The sequence below is a fragment of the Andrographis paniculata genome, unplaced genomic scaffold (assembly GCF_009805555.1).
Source record: "Andrographis paniculata isolate CXL003 unplaced genomic scaffold, ASM980555v1 Contig30END, whole genome shotgun sequence".
Taxonomy (NCBI): Eukaryota; Viridiplantae; Streptophyta; class Magnoliopsida; order Lamiales; family Acanthaceae; genus Andrographis; species Andrographis paniculata.
In genome coordinates this window covers 50,521-67,444 of record NW_026137563.1, presented here as the reverse complement: position 1 = coordinate 67,444, position 16,924 = coordinate 50,521, and the positions used below count along the sequence as shown (strand labels likewise).

Sequence of the window (16,924 nt, the reverse complement as noted above, 5' to 3'; positions counted from 1 at the left end):
CATCTCACCGCTGCTTCGTTTAAAAAAAATAATACTAAAAAAACACGCAGCTAGACAGACCAAAATTCATTGAAAGTAGTTCACATAGATACAAATATCCCAACTCAACTTGCGGTTCCCATTCTGCAGGCAGTGGCAAGGCAACGCCGAGTGTGCATCAGCTTCTGCTTGTGCCCTGCGCAATCAAGTAATCGTTTCACTACTCTATAATTAATCAACAAATCGCGCCAATTCGAGTGCCAGCCTGCTGAATCCCAAGTAATTGTTTCAATCTGCTACTGCTGCTTCACTTACACAGTTACACTCACTCCTCTTGTTTTGTATGCTTTAAGTTTGTGTTTGTGTCTGACTTGTTGGAATTAAGCGGTATCATAGCATTGGTTTATGTGGAAGTTTTGAAAGAATTATATATAACATATGATTAATTTGATGCTTGTAGTGTATATTTAAGCAAGAGATTAATGGTTTTTGATAATTGAGGTTTTGGATCCAAAGCAACCTTTTATAATGGCTACTTGTTAAGATAAATGGAAGAGTTATCGCCTATTTGGGCAATATACTTCGTCTATGGATATAGGTAGATAAGAGAGCTTCTTATTTCTCATTTTGCTTCCATCTTTCGGTCCAGGCTAACCATCAAATTTAACAAAATTACGATTTGGAAGAAGTGGTTGTTGAATTTGATAGCTCCAATCCACTGTTGCAGCCATATCACTACGTAGTTTGTGTTTATAAATGAAGTTATTTGCTTAGATGAGCCTTCTTGAATGATTTTCTCTAGAGATTTGGAGAGTGGACAGGGGGGTTACCGAGCTTAAATGAAGAGGACTTAACAAGTGCATGTATGGAGTCTCTCTCGGGTTCGTTTTTGGTGTTTAACACTTGAACATCAGTGGAGTTTTCTCACATTAACTTTCTTGTGTTAGATCACATTTACTGGTTTCTATGGACTTCCAACTTAAATTTTCTTCATAGTGCTTTATATTGAATGACTAGAATCTGAATTGATCTCTACATACATCGTTAATGGAGCCTGCCTGGCATTTGTCTGCTGTCCCTTGCACCAAACATAGCTGTCAATGCCCTCGAACATGGTTGTTTGGGTGTTGCTTTCCTGAAACCATTCTCTTTTTGTGCTCATTTTTTCTTTTATTGCATCATCATTTGAGCCATCTATTTGGAAACTTATTCATTTATTTATTTTGAACTTTTGAGTCACAACTCCTATCATAAATTGTGTAATTCTTTTTCTAGTTTGCATTGGACGCTTTTATTTGATATAATTATTCTCAAGAGTTTGCAGCCTCCGTTGGTGATTTTGCCAGTGGAACAGCTCTAAGATTTTGATTTGCATATGCAGAACGTAGATACGAGTGAAGTGCTATGTATATCAATATAATATTATTTTGTGCAGTTTTGATCGTCTATATTTGGTGGATTACTTAGGTTTGGGTTTTTAAATCGTTGACTAAGTGGCAAAAGTGCAACTTTCTGGTTTATTGTTTCTTTGTGTGCTAACACATTTATCTGGGATGAGACAATATAGATATTATCTTAAGAGCATATAAATAATACCTGCCAATTCTTTGAAGAAAATGTTTAAGTAGAAAAAATGGCAACTTGATTTTACATCTTGCAGAATTTCTTGCCAAGCACAGTGCTCAGGGTGGCAAGGAACTTTCTTTTTGGCTATAGTTTTTCTATAACCGATTCAAAGAGTGCTCTATTTATTGTCGAGTCTATACTTGTTTGCAGAGGCACTAGCTCCTTGCTAGTATACTCCTCGTTTTCACTTCTTACTCAAGAGGGTGCATCTTAAGCTGAATCTGAATACTAGATGCCTAAAATATGCAGAAATATATGTTCAATTTTACGACTTTAGACTGTGATGAGGCATATGTGATGTTCTTGCTGGATTCAATCCTATGATGTTTTTTTTCACCTAATTATAATTGTTCATGTAATAGTTTAGATGTTTTGTTGTGAATGGCATTTGAATTTAAAGAGAGATTTCGGGAGCAAAAAGAACAGAGAGGGTTTTCGGTGCAAACAAAGAAAGTTAAGTTAGGGAGTCAGGCTGTAGTTGGGTGGTGTTTCCCGCAGCTATATCAATTGCGTTTTTTGTGTTCACTAATGTCTGTTGATTTGTGGCTGATTTTTCTTTCTTTTTGTTTTTCAGTATTCTTGCTTTTTTCTAACTGCATGGGCTCGACAAAGATTGGAAAAGATATGAATGAATGCATACAGTCCAACAAAATGCTACTGCTTAATAATAATGAACAGCATTGTAGCTTAATTGATCAAGATTACATCGAACGGTTTAAGCAGTTTCAGATTTACGTCAGCCAGGTATGTATGCATGTTATCACTTAATGTAATGAAATACATATAACTCTTGAATAGAATTAGAAAATAGAGGTATTTAGAAATGTAGAGGGAGATAATAGAGATTGAGAAGAGGTAAGGAGAACAAGTTAAAAGTGTTCACAACAAGATTCTTCATTTTGGTACGAAGCATTGTATTATACACAAATGTATACATTATTACTAAGAAGTTTGTTTACATTTTTTCACCATTTGTGACTATTGGTTTTGTTAGTTTGGAGGTGAAATAATGATTGACTGTGATGTTCCTTTTACGAAAATTGAGTGATTAAATCATAGAAAACAACGGTAAACAAAAATTTATCATAAGTCCCCATAATTCCCTTTGAATATATACTTATTAAAAATTGATCCGACAGTTAAGATAGATATTACAAATTTACAATCAATCAAATACTAATTAAAACATTTTGCTAATGCTTAGGTCTACTGCATGTTCTTTTGCAGGTGAAGAAAATTACAAGGCCAGGTTGCTCGCCGGAAATGCTGGATATGGCTTTGACCTCAATATCGTCGCTTTTTGAGACATTGTCTGCAATATCTTCCAAACCGGCGATATTGCATGCCTCGCTTTAAAACCTCCGGGACATGTGTGCAATTGCCCTTATACAATCCCCTGTGTACGAGCCCTTGAGAAATTTGAAGGTATGATTCTGTGGGAGATTAACTGAACACAAATCATGCAAATGGAGAGGTTTGTTGTTCAATTAATCTTATCAAGTATTTGAGTTTAAGTTATGGATATATTTTTTTGAATGAATTTTATTAAAATATGCAGGTAAAATTCCACTCAAATTGAATTTCTAGGTAAATAATATGTAAATGTGGTGTTGGTTGTGCTATATGAGATGTCTTATGCTTAATATGGCTGAATCTTTTCCATAAAATAATCTTAGTTTGGTAATAACTCCCTTCATTTTTCAAAACCATCTGTTAGCATTAAAAATTGTAATGATTTGATATATATACATATGCATGTGCTATATGATTATTATGTTTGTCTTGTAATTTTGCAAGGCAGTATTTTAATTTTTATAAAGTATCATAAGATACTTTTCACACTGAGAACTTCTAGTCATTTGATCTCTCAATTTTGGGATAATATGCGATCAAAATATGCTCGTAGAAATTTATACGACAATATCGACCATATATGAAAGACAAAACTATAAGTTTGTTTGTTTAATGTCTTAGTTTGAAGTATTTTTTTTTCTTTTTTTATTTTTATTTTTATGTTAGGTATATAGAATTGAACATAAAATAGAAAAATAATAATTTGTGTTAAATTAGTGACTTTTTGTGAGAGAATATAATATATATTATTTAAATTATGTGGATGTCTATATATATTATATTTTTTTATTAATATTTGTCTAAAATTGTGTCATTAAAAAATTATTGGGTGAACAAATCTAGTGGAGTTTTGGAGATTTATGGGAATAGTAAAAAATTAAATAAATAATAGGTATTTGATCTAATGTAAATAAGTATGTGATTTGATGTTTTGTATAGAAATAGATTTTTAATGCAATCTTTTAAATATTGTAATTGAATCGATGGTTATGTGTTTGTACTCATTGCATGAAATTTGCAAATAGAATACTCCTAATACTTGTGTCACTGGCCGGCTATTGGCATGGAACCAAATTTAAGATGATTATCATTTCTGAGGAGGCTATGTTGAATTCTTATTTCAAGATTTGATCTTTAAATTTTCTGTTGATCCAACAGTATAAATATATATATATATATATGTATGGCTGTCATTTGAACAAATATATCTGTTTATGACATAATCAGTGCTATTCATATATTAAATTTAATTTTATACAAGTAATCTTGAATGAGTTTTGATTGATTGATTTATTATATAGTCCATATTTTTAACACAGTTTATTGCTTCCACTATTAGGAAGCCGGCAATTTTAATTTTCAATTAATTTATATACGTGTTAGTTAGCTAGGTAAAAACCAATGCAACTAAAGAATTGTGGGTTGTTTACTTGAGATTTTACTTTTTATTTAAATAGTGACTTGTTTTGTAAAATAAAATAATATATTTTTCTTTAAAATAGTGGCCAAGTAAACAGATTAGTAGAGTTTAGGTTGAATTAATTTTCAATCCTAAAATTTAGCTAGCCAACAACATTAGATTAGATGTGGTGTTGTTGCACGTATCTAACAAAAGCCAATAGGTTAAATCCAATAGCCATCACGTGTGTTCGGTTGAGAGATTTGGTCCAAATCTCACTATTCATCCAAAATTTTCCCTTCAAAAACATCAAATCAAACACCTATTTTTTATTTTTTAAATTATACTAAAAATCAATTTTACATTCAAAACATCACATCATCACCTATTTATATCACATCTATATCACATCATACAACTATTCAAATTCAAAATTTTTACTATTCAAATTCCAACTCAAAATCCAAACCCCCAAACAAACATACCTACTTTAATTACTTCATTTTATTGAGCATTGCCGCATTGGGTAAGCTTTGTTCGTTTCTGTGGGAGAGAGAGAGATAATGCATATTTATTAATGAATAAATTCAAATGAAAATAAGAATCAAATAATAATAATAATAATAATAATAATAATAATAATAATAACCAGTAAATTATACAATTAATTAATTAATTGCTATGTACTGTGAGTGTATATGATATTGATATGTATGAGCTGCAAAATTTGAATATATATATATATATATATATCAGATTTCTTATATATAGAGAAAGAGAGTTATCTTGTGGTAGTGTGAGAAGATAGAAAAAGAAACATAAATTGTAGATCAAGAATGACAGGCGGTGTTATGAATCTGCATATGAACATAGGAAATGGTTCTTCTAGCTATGCCACCAATTCTCTCAATCAGGTCATCCTCTCTCTCTCTCTCTCTCTCTCTATCTATCTATATATATATATATATATGTACACATCATTGATCATCTGTCTTTACACACATGATACAAATTATTAACAAATGGATGGACGCAGAAGCTTGGGATCTTGAAAACATGGCACATTCTAGAGGAAACCCTAAAAATGGTGTCACTCGACCCTGGCTTCTCCAAGTGCTTATTTAGAATGGCAGACTTGGGATGTTCGTCGGGGCCCAACACCCTCCTCGTCACCTCCCGTGTCATCGAAATCATCCGAGCCCTATGTGTCGACTCCATCGAGTTTCAAGTGTTCTTGAATGATCTTCCCGACAATGACTTCAACAACCTCTTTAGCATGTTGCCCGACTTCTACCATAAACTCGACAATTCTAAGGACAACATGGGCCGAGGGACGAGGTGCTTTGTGTCGGGTTTGCCCGGTTCTTTCTACGGAAGATTGTTTCCTCGCGAGAGTATGAATTTTGTTTGGTCTTCTTATAGCCTTCAATGGTTGTCTCAGGTAATTTAATTTGTTTAATTAACTTTGAAAATTATTATATTGCTTGGTTGATCATTGTATATTAACCTATTTCAAATTATCTATAATTCTATGCTAGAGATAGCAATTTAGGTCTAATATATATACTATACTATTATCATCCAAAATATATCTACTAAATTGTAGACAATACAACTTTAGACTATCAATCTACCACTTAACTACTTGAATCAAAACTCATGAAACCCTATCAAAAATCAAACCTTTTAACTTTTATATATGTGTTTATGCTTAATTGCTTATATTTATGTTTGTGTTTGTGTTTTCTACGCTGTATTTATAGTTATATATATATATATATTTTTATAAAATATCAAATCAAATATTATTTAAATACAAAATTCAATTCAAATATTTTCTCAACTTAATTTTTTATCTATAGTTAAACTTTAGATTGAGCAACACATTTAACTAATAGTTAGTTTCAATCATATATACTTAATTTCGAGTGTTGCTTTTACATAATAAAAGAACCGTTTGTGAGACAAATGTATGTGTTTTAAAGTTTTTTTTTTTTTTTTTTGGAAAAAACAAAGGAAAAGAAAAGAAGAGCTGCTTTTAGAGAAGCTTTAGGTAATTAACATTCTTCCATAAATTTAATAAATTTATTATTAACGATCAGATTTTATTAAAAATAGACTTGTATAGTATATTGCCATCTACTCTATAAAAGCAGAGTTATTAAATTCTACTACATTATGAGATTTATAATAATAATAATAATAACAATGAACACTTTTCTCTTTTTACTTTGAACTTTTCTATTATAATTTTCAAAACTTTCTATAAAAATATATTATTTTTGCTTAGAAATTACATTTAATTCATTTTTTTTAAAAATAATAAATCACAAAGACTAACTTTTTAGCATTTTTTTTTGTTACTATGCCATTGTACATTAAAAATAAAATACTTTATTTTATTTTATTTTAATTAAATATCAGATCGAATTATTATACAAACCAAAATATAAACCAAAACACAAACCAAAATATAAACCTCTAAAATTATTAGGTTCAAATTGATTAAAATTCAAATGTTTTGTATATTATAAATCAATATTTTATACTTGTGTATTTAGTATGTCGTGAAGCTGCAATAAACATATGAATGAAGAGATCATAGTTGATATAATCAAATTTATGCAACATCAAATAGGTGTGAAACCGATTGACATCTATAGACAATATATCCAATAATATATAAAGCAACAATTAATAAAGGGTTTGTTTGCCTAAGAAATTTTGTTCGATACGATTTTCAATATATATATTTTTACAAAAATCAACATTTAATATAAAATATTATTTTTTATATTAGCGACATCATTCTCTATACATCACATAAAAAGAATTCTTCAAATGAAAAAACTAAACAAACAAACCCAAAGTTTTTATCAATATGATATATATTATATACTCCCTCCATCTCATATCTATATATCAATTTACTTTTTGCACGGAGTTTTAGAAATATTAGTATTATATTGGGATAAAGTAGAAATAAAAGTAATGACATTTGTGTAATATATTGTAAATTGAAAGGGTATTTATAATATTAAGTAAATAGTACAATTATTAAAAAAAAAAGGAAAAGAATACTTTGTTATGAGATGGACAAAAATAAAAAAATGGATAGATTGTTAAGTGACAGAGGAGAAATCTATACCCATCTCCAAAATTTTGAAGGGACTTCAAAAATATTATTATTTTTGAAAGTTTATTTTCAAATGATGGTAACTCAATTAATTTACCATGTTGCATTTTTGTGAAATCTTGTTGGTAATTGTTATAGGTTCCGGAAAGATTGGAGAGCAATAGAAATAACATTCACATGTCTATGACGAGTCCCCAAGAGGTAATCGACGCATATGCAAGGCAATACAAGAGAGATTTCATGACGTTTCTCATATCGCGGAGTGAAGAAATGATGCCCGGAGGTTACATGGTTTTGACTTTTGTGGGAAGAACGGTCGAAGATATCTCATTACACGAAGAGTGCATGCATTTTACCATTCTTGCAAATACACTTGTTGATATGGCTAATGAGGTAAGAATATTTAGATCTTCAAATTATAATTAAATAGTTAAAAATTCAATACATCTTTGTAAGAATACAATTCATTAGCTTTTAGAAGCCAAAGCTCTTAGTAAAGCTAAGGTGAGCTTCAATTGTTTGAGTTTCATGTAGTTCAATTTAATTTAATTTATTTTTTGAAAAAAAGTTGCTAAAGTTTTTTTTAATGAGATAATTAAATTTAAGCCAAATTGTCCATAACTCCTATCTGATTTTCAAATTCAGCTTAAAATTTTCATATATTTTAAAAATTGCCTGATACACCTTATACTTTTAGAATATTATATGAATGTTCGTCATACAAAAAATATAGCTGAAATCACATTCTCATCACACAAAAAATGTAAAAAGACATTTCATACAATATTTTTAAAAGTATAATGGGACGTCATACAATATATAAAGTAGATGGATAATTTACGCTGTGTTTCAAAACTACATATAAATTATGAATAATTTTGCCTTAAAATAAATTTAGCTTAAACATATATCAAATTCCAAGTTTTCATTTTTGGCTTGATACAGGGGCTTGTGAAGGAGGCCGAGTTGTATTCATTCAACTTGCCTATATACACACCGACCACACAAGAAGTGGAAGAACTGATCTTGATCGAGGGTTCATTTAATTTAGAAAAACTCGAGGGTTTTCAAGTTTATTGGGATGAACATGTCCGGGATGGTTGTGGAAATCGGTATGACAAAGTGGATACATACACATTAGGAGAACAAGTGTCGATTTTCATTAGGGCTTATACTGAACCGGTTGTCGCAAACCATTTTGGAGATGCAATTGTGGACGAATTATACAAAAGGTATGGAATGAAACTAGCTGAGTATCTATCCAAAGAGGATCCCGTCTACTTTATTATGATGCTTTGTTTGAGTCGAAAAGCAAAAAAATGACTTACATATATACTTGATCGAATGTTTAAAAACCATACTAAGATTGCATCTATTTAAGTTTCAATATATTTTTGCTTGCCCTTAATTTATTCATTCTCGAAATTTTAATTTTATTATATATAGATCATTGTAGAAAATTGTCAAACTTCTTTTGCCTTTGCTTAGGCATGATTTTGAGGGTTGGTTTGTTTCTTATTTTGAACCCATGCAAATCAATATTATTTATTATGCCAGATTCTTAATAAATATATATATATTTTTTAAAATTCAAGTAAAAAAAATTCAAACTCATATCAAAATCAAACAATTAAACCTTAAGTATATGTGAAATTTACTAAAATTTAGTTACGAACATTCTAAAAATGTGTGTATATTTCAACTTAAATATGTTGATTTGAATATTTAATTAAATAAAGATTTTTTTAAAAAAATATCCTTTAGATAAAATATATAGCTCTGCTCTAGATAAGATTTTACTAAAAAAATATAAGCATATTGGGATTTCCTATTTAAAATTATTTTGCAATATAAAGCTATTGATAGGATATTATGACAACTTTAATTGATATTTTATGGAAACTCATTGACAACTTTATCATGTTCAAACTTATGATTCAAAATTAAAATCTAAAATTAATCACAAAAAGGAATACCCACGGGGACAAACATTAATTCAATGTAATATTTCACTGAAATTTATGGATATATTTGAAATTTCTGCTTCGGTTAGTATGTTAATTGGGTCAAATAAGTTTAGTGTTGACTTGATATGTACATACAAGATAGACGACACATGCTCGATGTCACATACAAATTCAGTGTTAATTGGGGGTTGGACTTGTAATCGTGAAGTCATGGGTTCAAACCCTCGATGCCTCAGGTCACCTGCCACACATGGTTCGCTTAGCATGACTTGCATGTCTGGCTTAGTTTGCAAGGTATTAGATTCGGCCAGAGGTTTACTCAGTGCGCACTTTCGGATAGCGGTTGCGGATTCCCACGTCATTAAAAAAATATATATATATATATACCATTTATATTTTGATGACATATGATATAGTATGATATATATTATTAATTTCAGTTCCACTCAATTTGTCTACTTTTTTTTTTTTTTTTTTTCATCTATCCCACATAATTTGTCATTTTATTTTTTTGGAAATATAATTATACACTTTAATCATATCTTAAAATTCATACTTTATAATTTCTTTTTTATTTTAATTAAACTATTTAGTCATCTTAATTTTAATCTATAATTATTTTTACTAATATATTTTTTAATTGCTTATTAATTGCACAATATGTAAAACTTCGTGTCTAAGTTAAATAAGACAAATTAGAGAGGACGGAGAAAGTAAAATATATAATCTATAGAACACATACTTCTGTATATGATGCAGCATTATGTTGTATTATATGCAAATATGCATTTGCCATTTATAGTTGGTTTGACCGATCATCATGGTCACCGCAGTCCTAAATTTTCTATTTAAAATCAATTTTGGCTATATTTATAATATACGGAGATAAGATTTCACTTACAATCATCAAAAAGTTTGAATTTTCTAATTAAAATCAATTTGAAATAAAATGGGAAACATATTGATAGAAACTTAGGGGTGTGTTTATTTGTAATGCCAGTAAAATTTTACATTGAAATATTTATTTGATATAATATAAATATGCGTTGGTACGATTATTTTAAATATAAAATCAAATTTTAGTGTTATATAATAAATAAATAATTATTTGATTTATTTTATATATATATATAATTAAAATAACAAAATTATTATCAAAATCTCCCATCATAAATAATATAGCCAAGCTACACAAGTAGATATGTCAATGAGTCGGTCAACTAATATCATTAAACTCGATAGCCAAATCAAATTTGATTATATCTTAATTCGACTATAAAAAAAATTCAATCCAACTTAGATTTGAATACGTACACCAAAATTTATGTATTTATATATATATATATAATAAAATCATCATAAATAAATAAATCAAACTCAATAATTTTTTTTTTTAAAAAATAAATTACATTGATAGCAATTATAAGATTTCAAAGAAAACTGTGGACATATTTGATATTTCTACTTAAAATAAAATTTGAAATACAACACGTAAAATATTGATATGATATTTTGACAGCATTAATCTACTATTACATAAATATGGCATGTAAGAATATTTCATGAAAAGTTATATATAAACATACTTGAATTTCTTGAATTTTGTTTATTTAAAATTAATTTAGAAATATAACTACAAGCACATATGATACGTGACTATGTAAAATTTTCCGCTAAATAAAATTTTATTAAAAGGTATGAATACACCGAATCTTTTTATTTAAAATTAATTTCGAAATATAACATGCAAGCTATTATTAGTCATAAATTTTAAGGAAGATTGCATGACATATTTAGATTTTCTATTTAAAACGAAATTTGAAATATAACTCCTATTTATAATGTATCTAAAATTAGTTTTGAAATATAATATATTTAGTAGTATAAATTCGCGTCATTTTTTGTTTTGATACTATATTATATAATTATTTTATCTAAAAATTTAAATTGATAAAAGTAATTAAATAATTGTATTATATATAATCTTCCAACAATATGTTAATATATAATTAATTAGAGTGAGTATGCACTTGCAAAATTGGACTTTGTTACTTATTCAATAATGTTTTGATTAAAATTCAATTAGCTTTTAAATTTAAAAATTGTAATTAATTAAGAATAGATTTGTAATTTTGACTTTAAAAACAAATATATATACTTATATGTCGATCAAATCTATATATGTTTTTTTTTTTATTTGTTCACAAAAAAATATGCATCTTTTATTTATAATAAATAATTCATATATATTTCTTAATTTATACCTTTATAATATTCTACTTATCTATACATATGCAACCAATATTTACAAATTCGAGTTATTCAATTTTTTTTTTTTTTTTATCTTATTAACTTATTCATATACTTTTTATAATATTTTTATTTTTTTTACTATCAACTAATATAATATTATATTTATTAAAATTCTATTCATAAAAGTTCACTTCTTATGTATGGTGAGAATATACATACTTTTAAAGTCATATGTAACTTGTTAGTATTTATATCTCCTTTTATTTTCTAGCATTTAAACCTTAAACACTCTGCTCAGATTTAATATAAATAGTAGATCTATTATATATTTATCTTATATAATTTATTTGATACTTATTTGTCAAATATTAAAAAAGATATAGTTTAGTGGTGTGAGTGTGGATTTATAGTTGTAATATCATGGGTTCAATTATTCTTATATCTCCAAATTTTGCTTTGAAAGTCGAGACTGGCTCTGGCATTCAGTCGAGCACTCTCTAAATTTTCTTCTAAGTTCTCTTATATTTGAAATTGAAGATGTAAAAAGAAGCTTTCTTCGAAATCTACAAATGTAATAGAAACCTAAATCGTAATTTTGACAAGGTAGAAAATTCATTGAATAAAATCAAAGAACAAATCCATCCTTCTCCTCTTCATTGAGACGAAGAAATAAAAGATATTTGTGTGACAAGTTAGGTGTAAAAACTCAGAATCCAAAATAATTCAATCATGTACACATATTTACAATATATATAATGTTAGTAATAGTTGAATTTTTTATTTTTTTTGGGGGGTGGTGGGGAGTCCGAATTTTTTTTAATATACAAATATTTTAAAAATAAACTATATTATTAAAATTTCTTAAAAAATCGCAAACTCAATTTATTTTTCTTATTTGATTTTATCCGGATATGAAATATATATATATATATATATGTTGGACAATTAAATTAAATATATCTAGTAAATCGGTATTGCCTTAGTGTTGGCTGGCTCTATAAATATGGGATCAAAGGATTGTACCAAATTTATACATATATCACATAACACATATATATATATATATATAGACAGAGAGAGAGAGAGAGAGAGAGAGAGAGAGAGAGAGAGAGAGAGAGAGAGAGAGGAGTTTATCGTGGTAGTGTGAGAAGATAGAAATATATATATATATATATATATAGATATTTTGTAGAGGATCAAGAATTAATGGAAGGTGTTGATGTTGTGAATGTGCTGCACATGAACGTAGGAAATGGTGCTTTTAGTTATGCCAACAATTCTCTCAATCCAGTAAGTATCCACAACTCGAGTTTCCGGCCCGGTTCAATTAGACTTGGAATAAAAGTCGAACGGTTTCAGGTCAACCTAAACTATTTTATAAGCTAGTCCGGCGACCTGGTTCATGTAAACTTGATTATACTGGGCCAATCTCATACTCGTTTGAGGCTAGATTGGATAATAATAATAATAATAAGTCTAATTTTCTTTTATCATTTTTAAATTTTATGATAATATTAATATATAATAAATAAAATAAATATAATTAATAATTTCGAAGTTTTTTATTTAAACATTATATTTTAATTAAAATATTAAATATATATAATAAAATATATCAATATACTCTATTTTCAACTTGGATGTTTACTCTTTAGTAATTATACTTTTACTTTAATAAAGAATAATTTTATATTTTACACAATATTATAAATAAAATCATTATAAAGTAAATGAGTTTGAAAACAAAATTTGTCCTTTTCATTTGATTGTATTATTACTTCTAAAATACTAATATACTAAAATTTATATATATAAAGCAAATAGTTATATTTACGCGGGAGAGAGTTATATTTTAAATTTCAGATTAGTTTGAATTTTTAGTATTTCAATCCGAAAATTTAAAACTTATAAAATATTCAATTCGAACCAAATTTAAAATTTCGTTTTGATTCAAATGCTAATATTTTTGAATTTTAAATATTTTGTTCACCACTTCCCTCTTTGTTTACATACACATTACAATTAATCACCTTCCTTTATACATATATGGATGTAGAGAATCGGGATTATGAAAACATGGCATCTTTTAGAAGAAGTTCTAAAAAAGATGTCACTCGACCCCGGCTTCTCCAAATGCTTCACAATGGCGGATTTGGGATGTTCTTCGGGTCCTAACACCCTCCTCGTCATCTCCCGTGTCATCGAAATAATCCGAGGCTTGTGTGACTCAGATCGCGACAACATTGAATTCCAAGTATTTTTGAATGATCTTCCCGGTAATGATTTTAAAAACTTGTTTCACATGTTGCCCGAATTCTATCATAGGCTCGACAATGTTAATGACAACATTGGACAAGGGACGCCGAGGTGCATCGTGTTGGCTTTGCCCGGTTCTTTCTATGGAAGGTTGTTTCCGCGCGGAAGTTTGAATTTTGTTTGGTCATCATATAGTCTTCAATGGTTGTCTCAGGTAATTTCTTATGTTACCATATACAACGGCGTAACTAGCTTCCAAACTTAGGGGTGAAGTTGTATAGTCGGTTTTTAATATGGTTTAATTTTTATTTTAATATATTTTAAATTGTGAATCATTGACATTTTGTTTAAATAGACGGTTCAATTATTTTTATATAAAAATATGCCAGACTGATTCTTTTCTGTATCATTTCAATTTTCCTTGTTTGAGTTGTTATATTTTAATTTTTTTACAAAATTAAAAAATTAAAGTAAAACACAACAATTATGTATTCTAGTATTCATTTTTGTATTGTTTAAAATTAATAATATTTCACTCTTAAAAAAATCATCGAAAATTATTTCTTTCTTCTATGTGTTGATTAGATTTTTTTTTTCTTTTTTAAGTTCTTTTGTAAATCTTATATTTTGCTAAAAATTAATTTTATATTCAAAATATTACATTAATACTTATTTGTATCACTTTAAATAATTATTCAAAACCTAAATCTAAAATTCAAACCCCAAACAAATTTATTCTTACATAAATTTTTAGCATTGTTTTCATTTATTCTAGTTATTTTTTGGTATATTATATATGGAAAAATTATATATATATATATTAAAAGGACAGGGAGTGAAGGGTATTTTTCATAATTTATTTGTTGCATACTATATATATATTCAATACAAAAAAGAGGTGGGGTGTACAAATCAAGAAAATAATATTTTTGTAACGAATTTTTTTTATTCCTAAATTCATTTTTTTCAATATTTCTGTCCTTAAATTCACATAACTAACACCAACCGTCCCCCATTTTCATTACAAATATATTATTTTTTTGTAGTAAATATAATTAAATATCGATAACTACTATAGGTTCCCAAAGGTTTGGCGAGCAATAAAAGTAACATTAGCATATCTATGACAAGTCCCCAAGAGGTAATTGACGCGTATAAAAAGCAATACCAAAGAGATTTTATGACATTTCTTATGTCACGGAGTGAAGAAATGATGTCCGGAGGTTATATGATTTTAACTATTGTGGGACGAAGTATCGAAGATTCCTTATTACATGACGACTACATGCAGTTCACCATTCTTGCAGATACATTCGTCGAAATGATTAATGAGGTAAGAATATTATTAATATTTAAATTCTAAGAAAAACAGTTTAATTTAATTAGTACATGTTTGCATGAATGTGATTCATTAGCTCGAAATTTAATTTATCTAATTTGAGAATATCCAAAGCTCTTAGTAGAGGTGAGCTTAAATTGCTTTAATTTTATGCAGTTCAATTTTAAGTTGAAGTAAGATTTTTATTTATTTTTTATTTTATATATATCTTTTACGATATAACTAATTAAAAAATAATATTATATTCGTCCACTACAAAAAAAAAATATATTTGTAACGGAATTCTGTCTCTAAGGTTCACGTAGCTAACGTAATTACATTCCTATTTCCGTCTCTAATATCATTAGTAACGGAAAAAATAGATTTAGAGACAAAAAAATTTTGTTACAAAAATGATTTTTTCTTGTAGTGGTCCGACTCTAAGAGTTCCATTTACATTTTTTTTTCGTATTGATATTTGAATATTAATTATTATATCAAAACATAGTACAAACTATAAAAAAATTGCAAAACTACTTCCATCAGTGTCTTATAATACTAATAGAAAAACATTTATACAAAAAATTATACAAATATAATGATATTTTTAATGTTAAGTACAATGACACGTAAAAGTAAAAGTGGCCCTTAGAGACGGACAGATGGAATACTAAATTTCAATTTTTTTTAATATATTTTGGCTTGATATAGGGGACGGTGAAGGAGGCGGATTTGTATTCGTTCAACATACCTCTATACAAGCCGAGCACACAAGAAGTTGAGGAACTGATCAAGATCGAGGGATCATTTAATTTAGAAAAAGTCGAGGGTTTTAAAGTTCATTGGGATGCACATGTACGATACGATTATGGCAACCGGTATGATGAAGTGGACAAATATAAGCTAGGGCAAAAAGTGTCGAATTTCATTAGGGCTTATACAGAACCAATAGTTGCTAAACATTTTGGGAATACAATTATGGATGATTTATACAAAAGGTATGAAAAGAAACTAGCAGAATATCTATCAAGAGAGGATCCAATGTACTTTATTACGACGGTTTGTCTCAGTAGAAAGACGAAAAAATGACTTACATAATCAATCGAAATATGTTTATCTCTATACACACGATGTTTATTCTCAAATTATTATTATTATTATTATTTTGTTTTTATGATTGATAGCATTACAAAAAATTGTCGAAGAAGGTTTCCTTCACCTATACACATATGTATACATGTATATATCATTTTGCGAAAAATCAAAATTTTGGTCTATATTTTATTATCACCGCTGTTTTGTAATATATATTCCAAATTTTTGTAATATAAAATCAAAATTATGTATGGCAGGTGACCTGAGACGTCAACGATCACTCGTCCAACCCCTATACTACCGGACCATCATTCGTATATAAAGTATATGTTTGATTGTAGGTTTTCATTTCATTTTATTCTTTATTAACAAATAAAACAAAATCTAAAAAAAAAACAAATATTATATTAAATTTATATTTGAAAGATCATATAAACACTTATTTATATAATGTCAAATAATTATTTGAATTCAAAATTTTATCATTCGAATTAAAGTCAAACCCTACAACAAACACACTAATGTTTCCTGGAAATAAATAC

At 27.8% G+C, this 16,924-nt stretch overlaps 3 protein-coding genes across 5 annotated transcripts; all 3 read left to right on the top strand.

Annotated features, from left to right (window-relative positions):
* The first annotated feature begins 75 nt into the window (after window positions 1-75).
* LOC127246961 (pyrophosphate--fructose 6-phosphate 1-phosphotransferase subunit alpha-like) lies at window positions 76-3,379 on the top strand. The gene is made up of 4 exons (XM_051268637.1): window positions 76-258; window positions 782-860; window positions 2,180-2,349; window positions 2,833-3,379. Exons 2-4 carry the CDS (start codon window positions 845-847, stop codon window positions 2,959-2,961), a joined length of 315 nt encoding a protein of 104 aa, XP_051124594.1. The 5' UTR covers window positions 76-258; window positions 782-844; the 3' UTR covers window positions 2,962-3,379.
* Window positions 3,380-4,445: 1,066 nt separating this feature from the next.
* Window positions 4,446-8,926, top strand: LOC127246960 (benzoate carboxyl methyltransferase-like). The gene is made up of 4 exons (XM_051268635.1): window positions 4,446-5,271; window positions 5,394-5,798; window positions 7,632-7,886; window positions 8,439-8,926. Exons 1-4 carry the CDS (start codon window positions 5,194-5,196, stop codon window positions 8,814-8,816), a joined length of 1,116 nt encoding a protein of 371 aa, XP_051124592.1. The 5' UTR covers window positions 4,446-5,193; the 3' UTR covers window positions 8,817-8,926.
* A 3,842-nt stretch (window positions 8,927-12,768) lies between these two features.
* On the top strand, window positions 12,769-16,420 carry LOC127246809 (benzoate carboxyl methyltransferase-like). 3 transcript variants are annotated; one of them, XM_051268388.1, is made up of 5 exons: window positions 12,769-13,003; window positions 13,770-13,933; window positions 14,039-14,183; window positions 15,048-15,302; window positions 15,999-16,420. In XM_051268388.1, exons 1-5 carry the CDS (start codon window positions 12,920-12,922, stop codon window positions 16,374-16,376), a joined length of 1,026 nt encoding a protein of 341 aa, XP_051124345.1. In that variant the 5' UTR covers window positions 12,769-12,919; the 3' UTR covers window positions 16,377-16,420. The 3 variants fall into 3 exon arrangements, with proteins under 3 accessions (XP_051124345.1, XP_051124344.1, XP_051124343.1); XM_051268387.1 differs by having other exon boundaries at window positions 13,770-13,989; window positions 14,071-14,183; XM_051268386.1 differs by having other exon boundaries at window positions 13,770-14,183.
* Window positions 16,421-16,924: the final 504 nt, after the last annotated feature.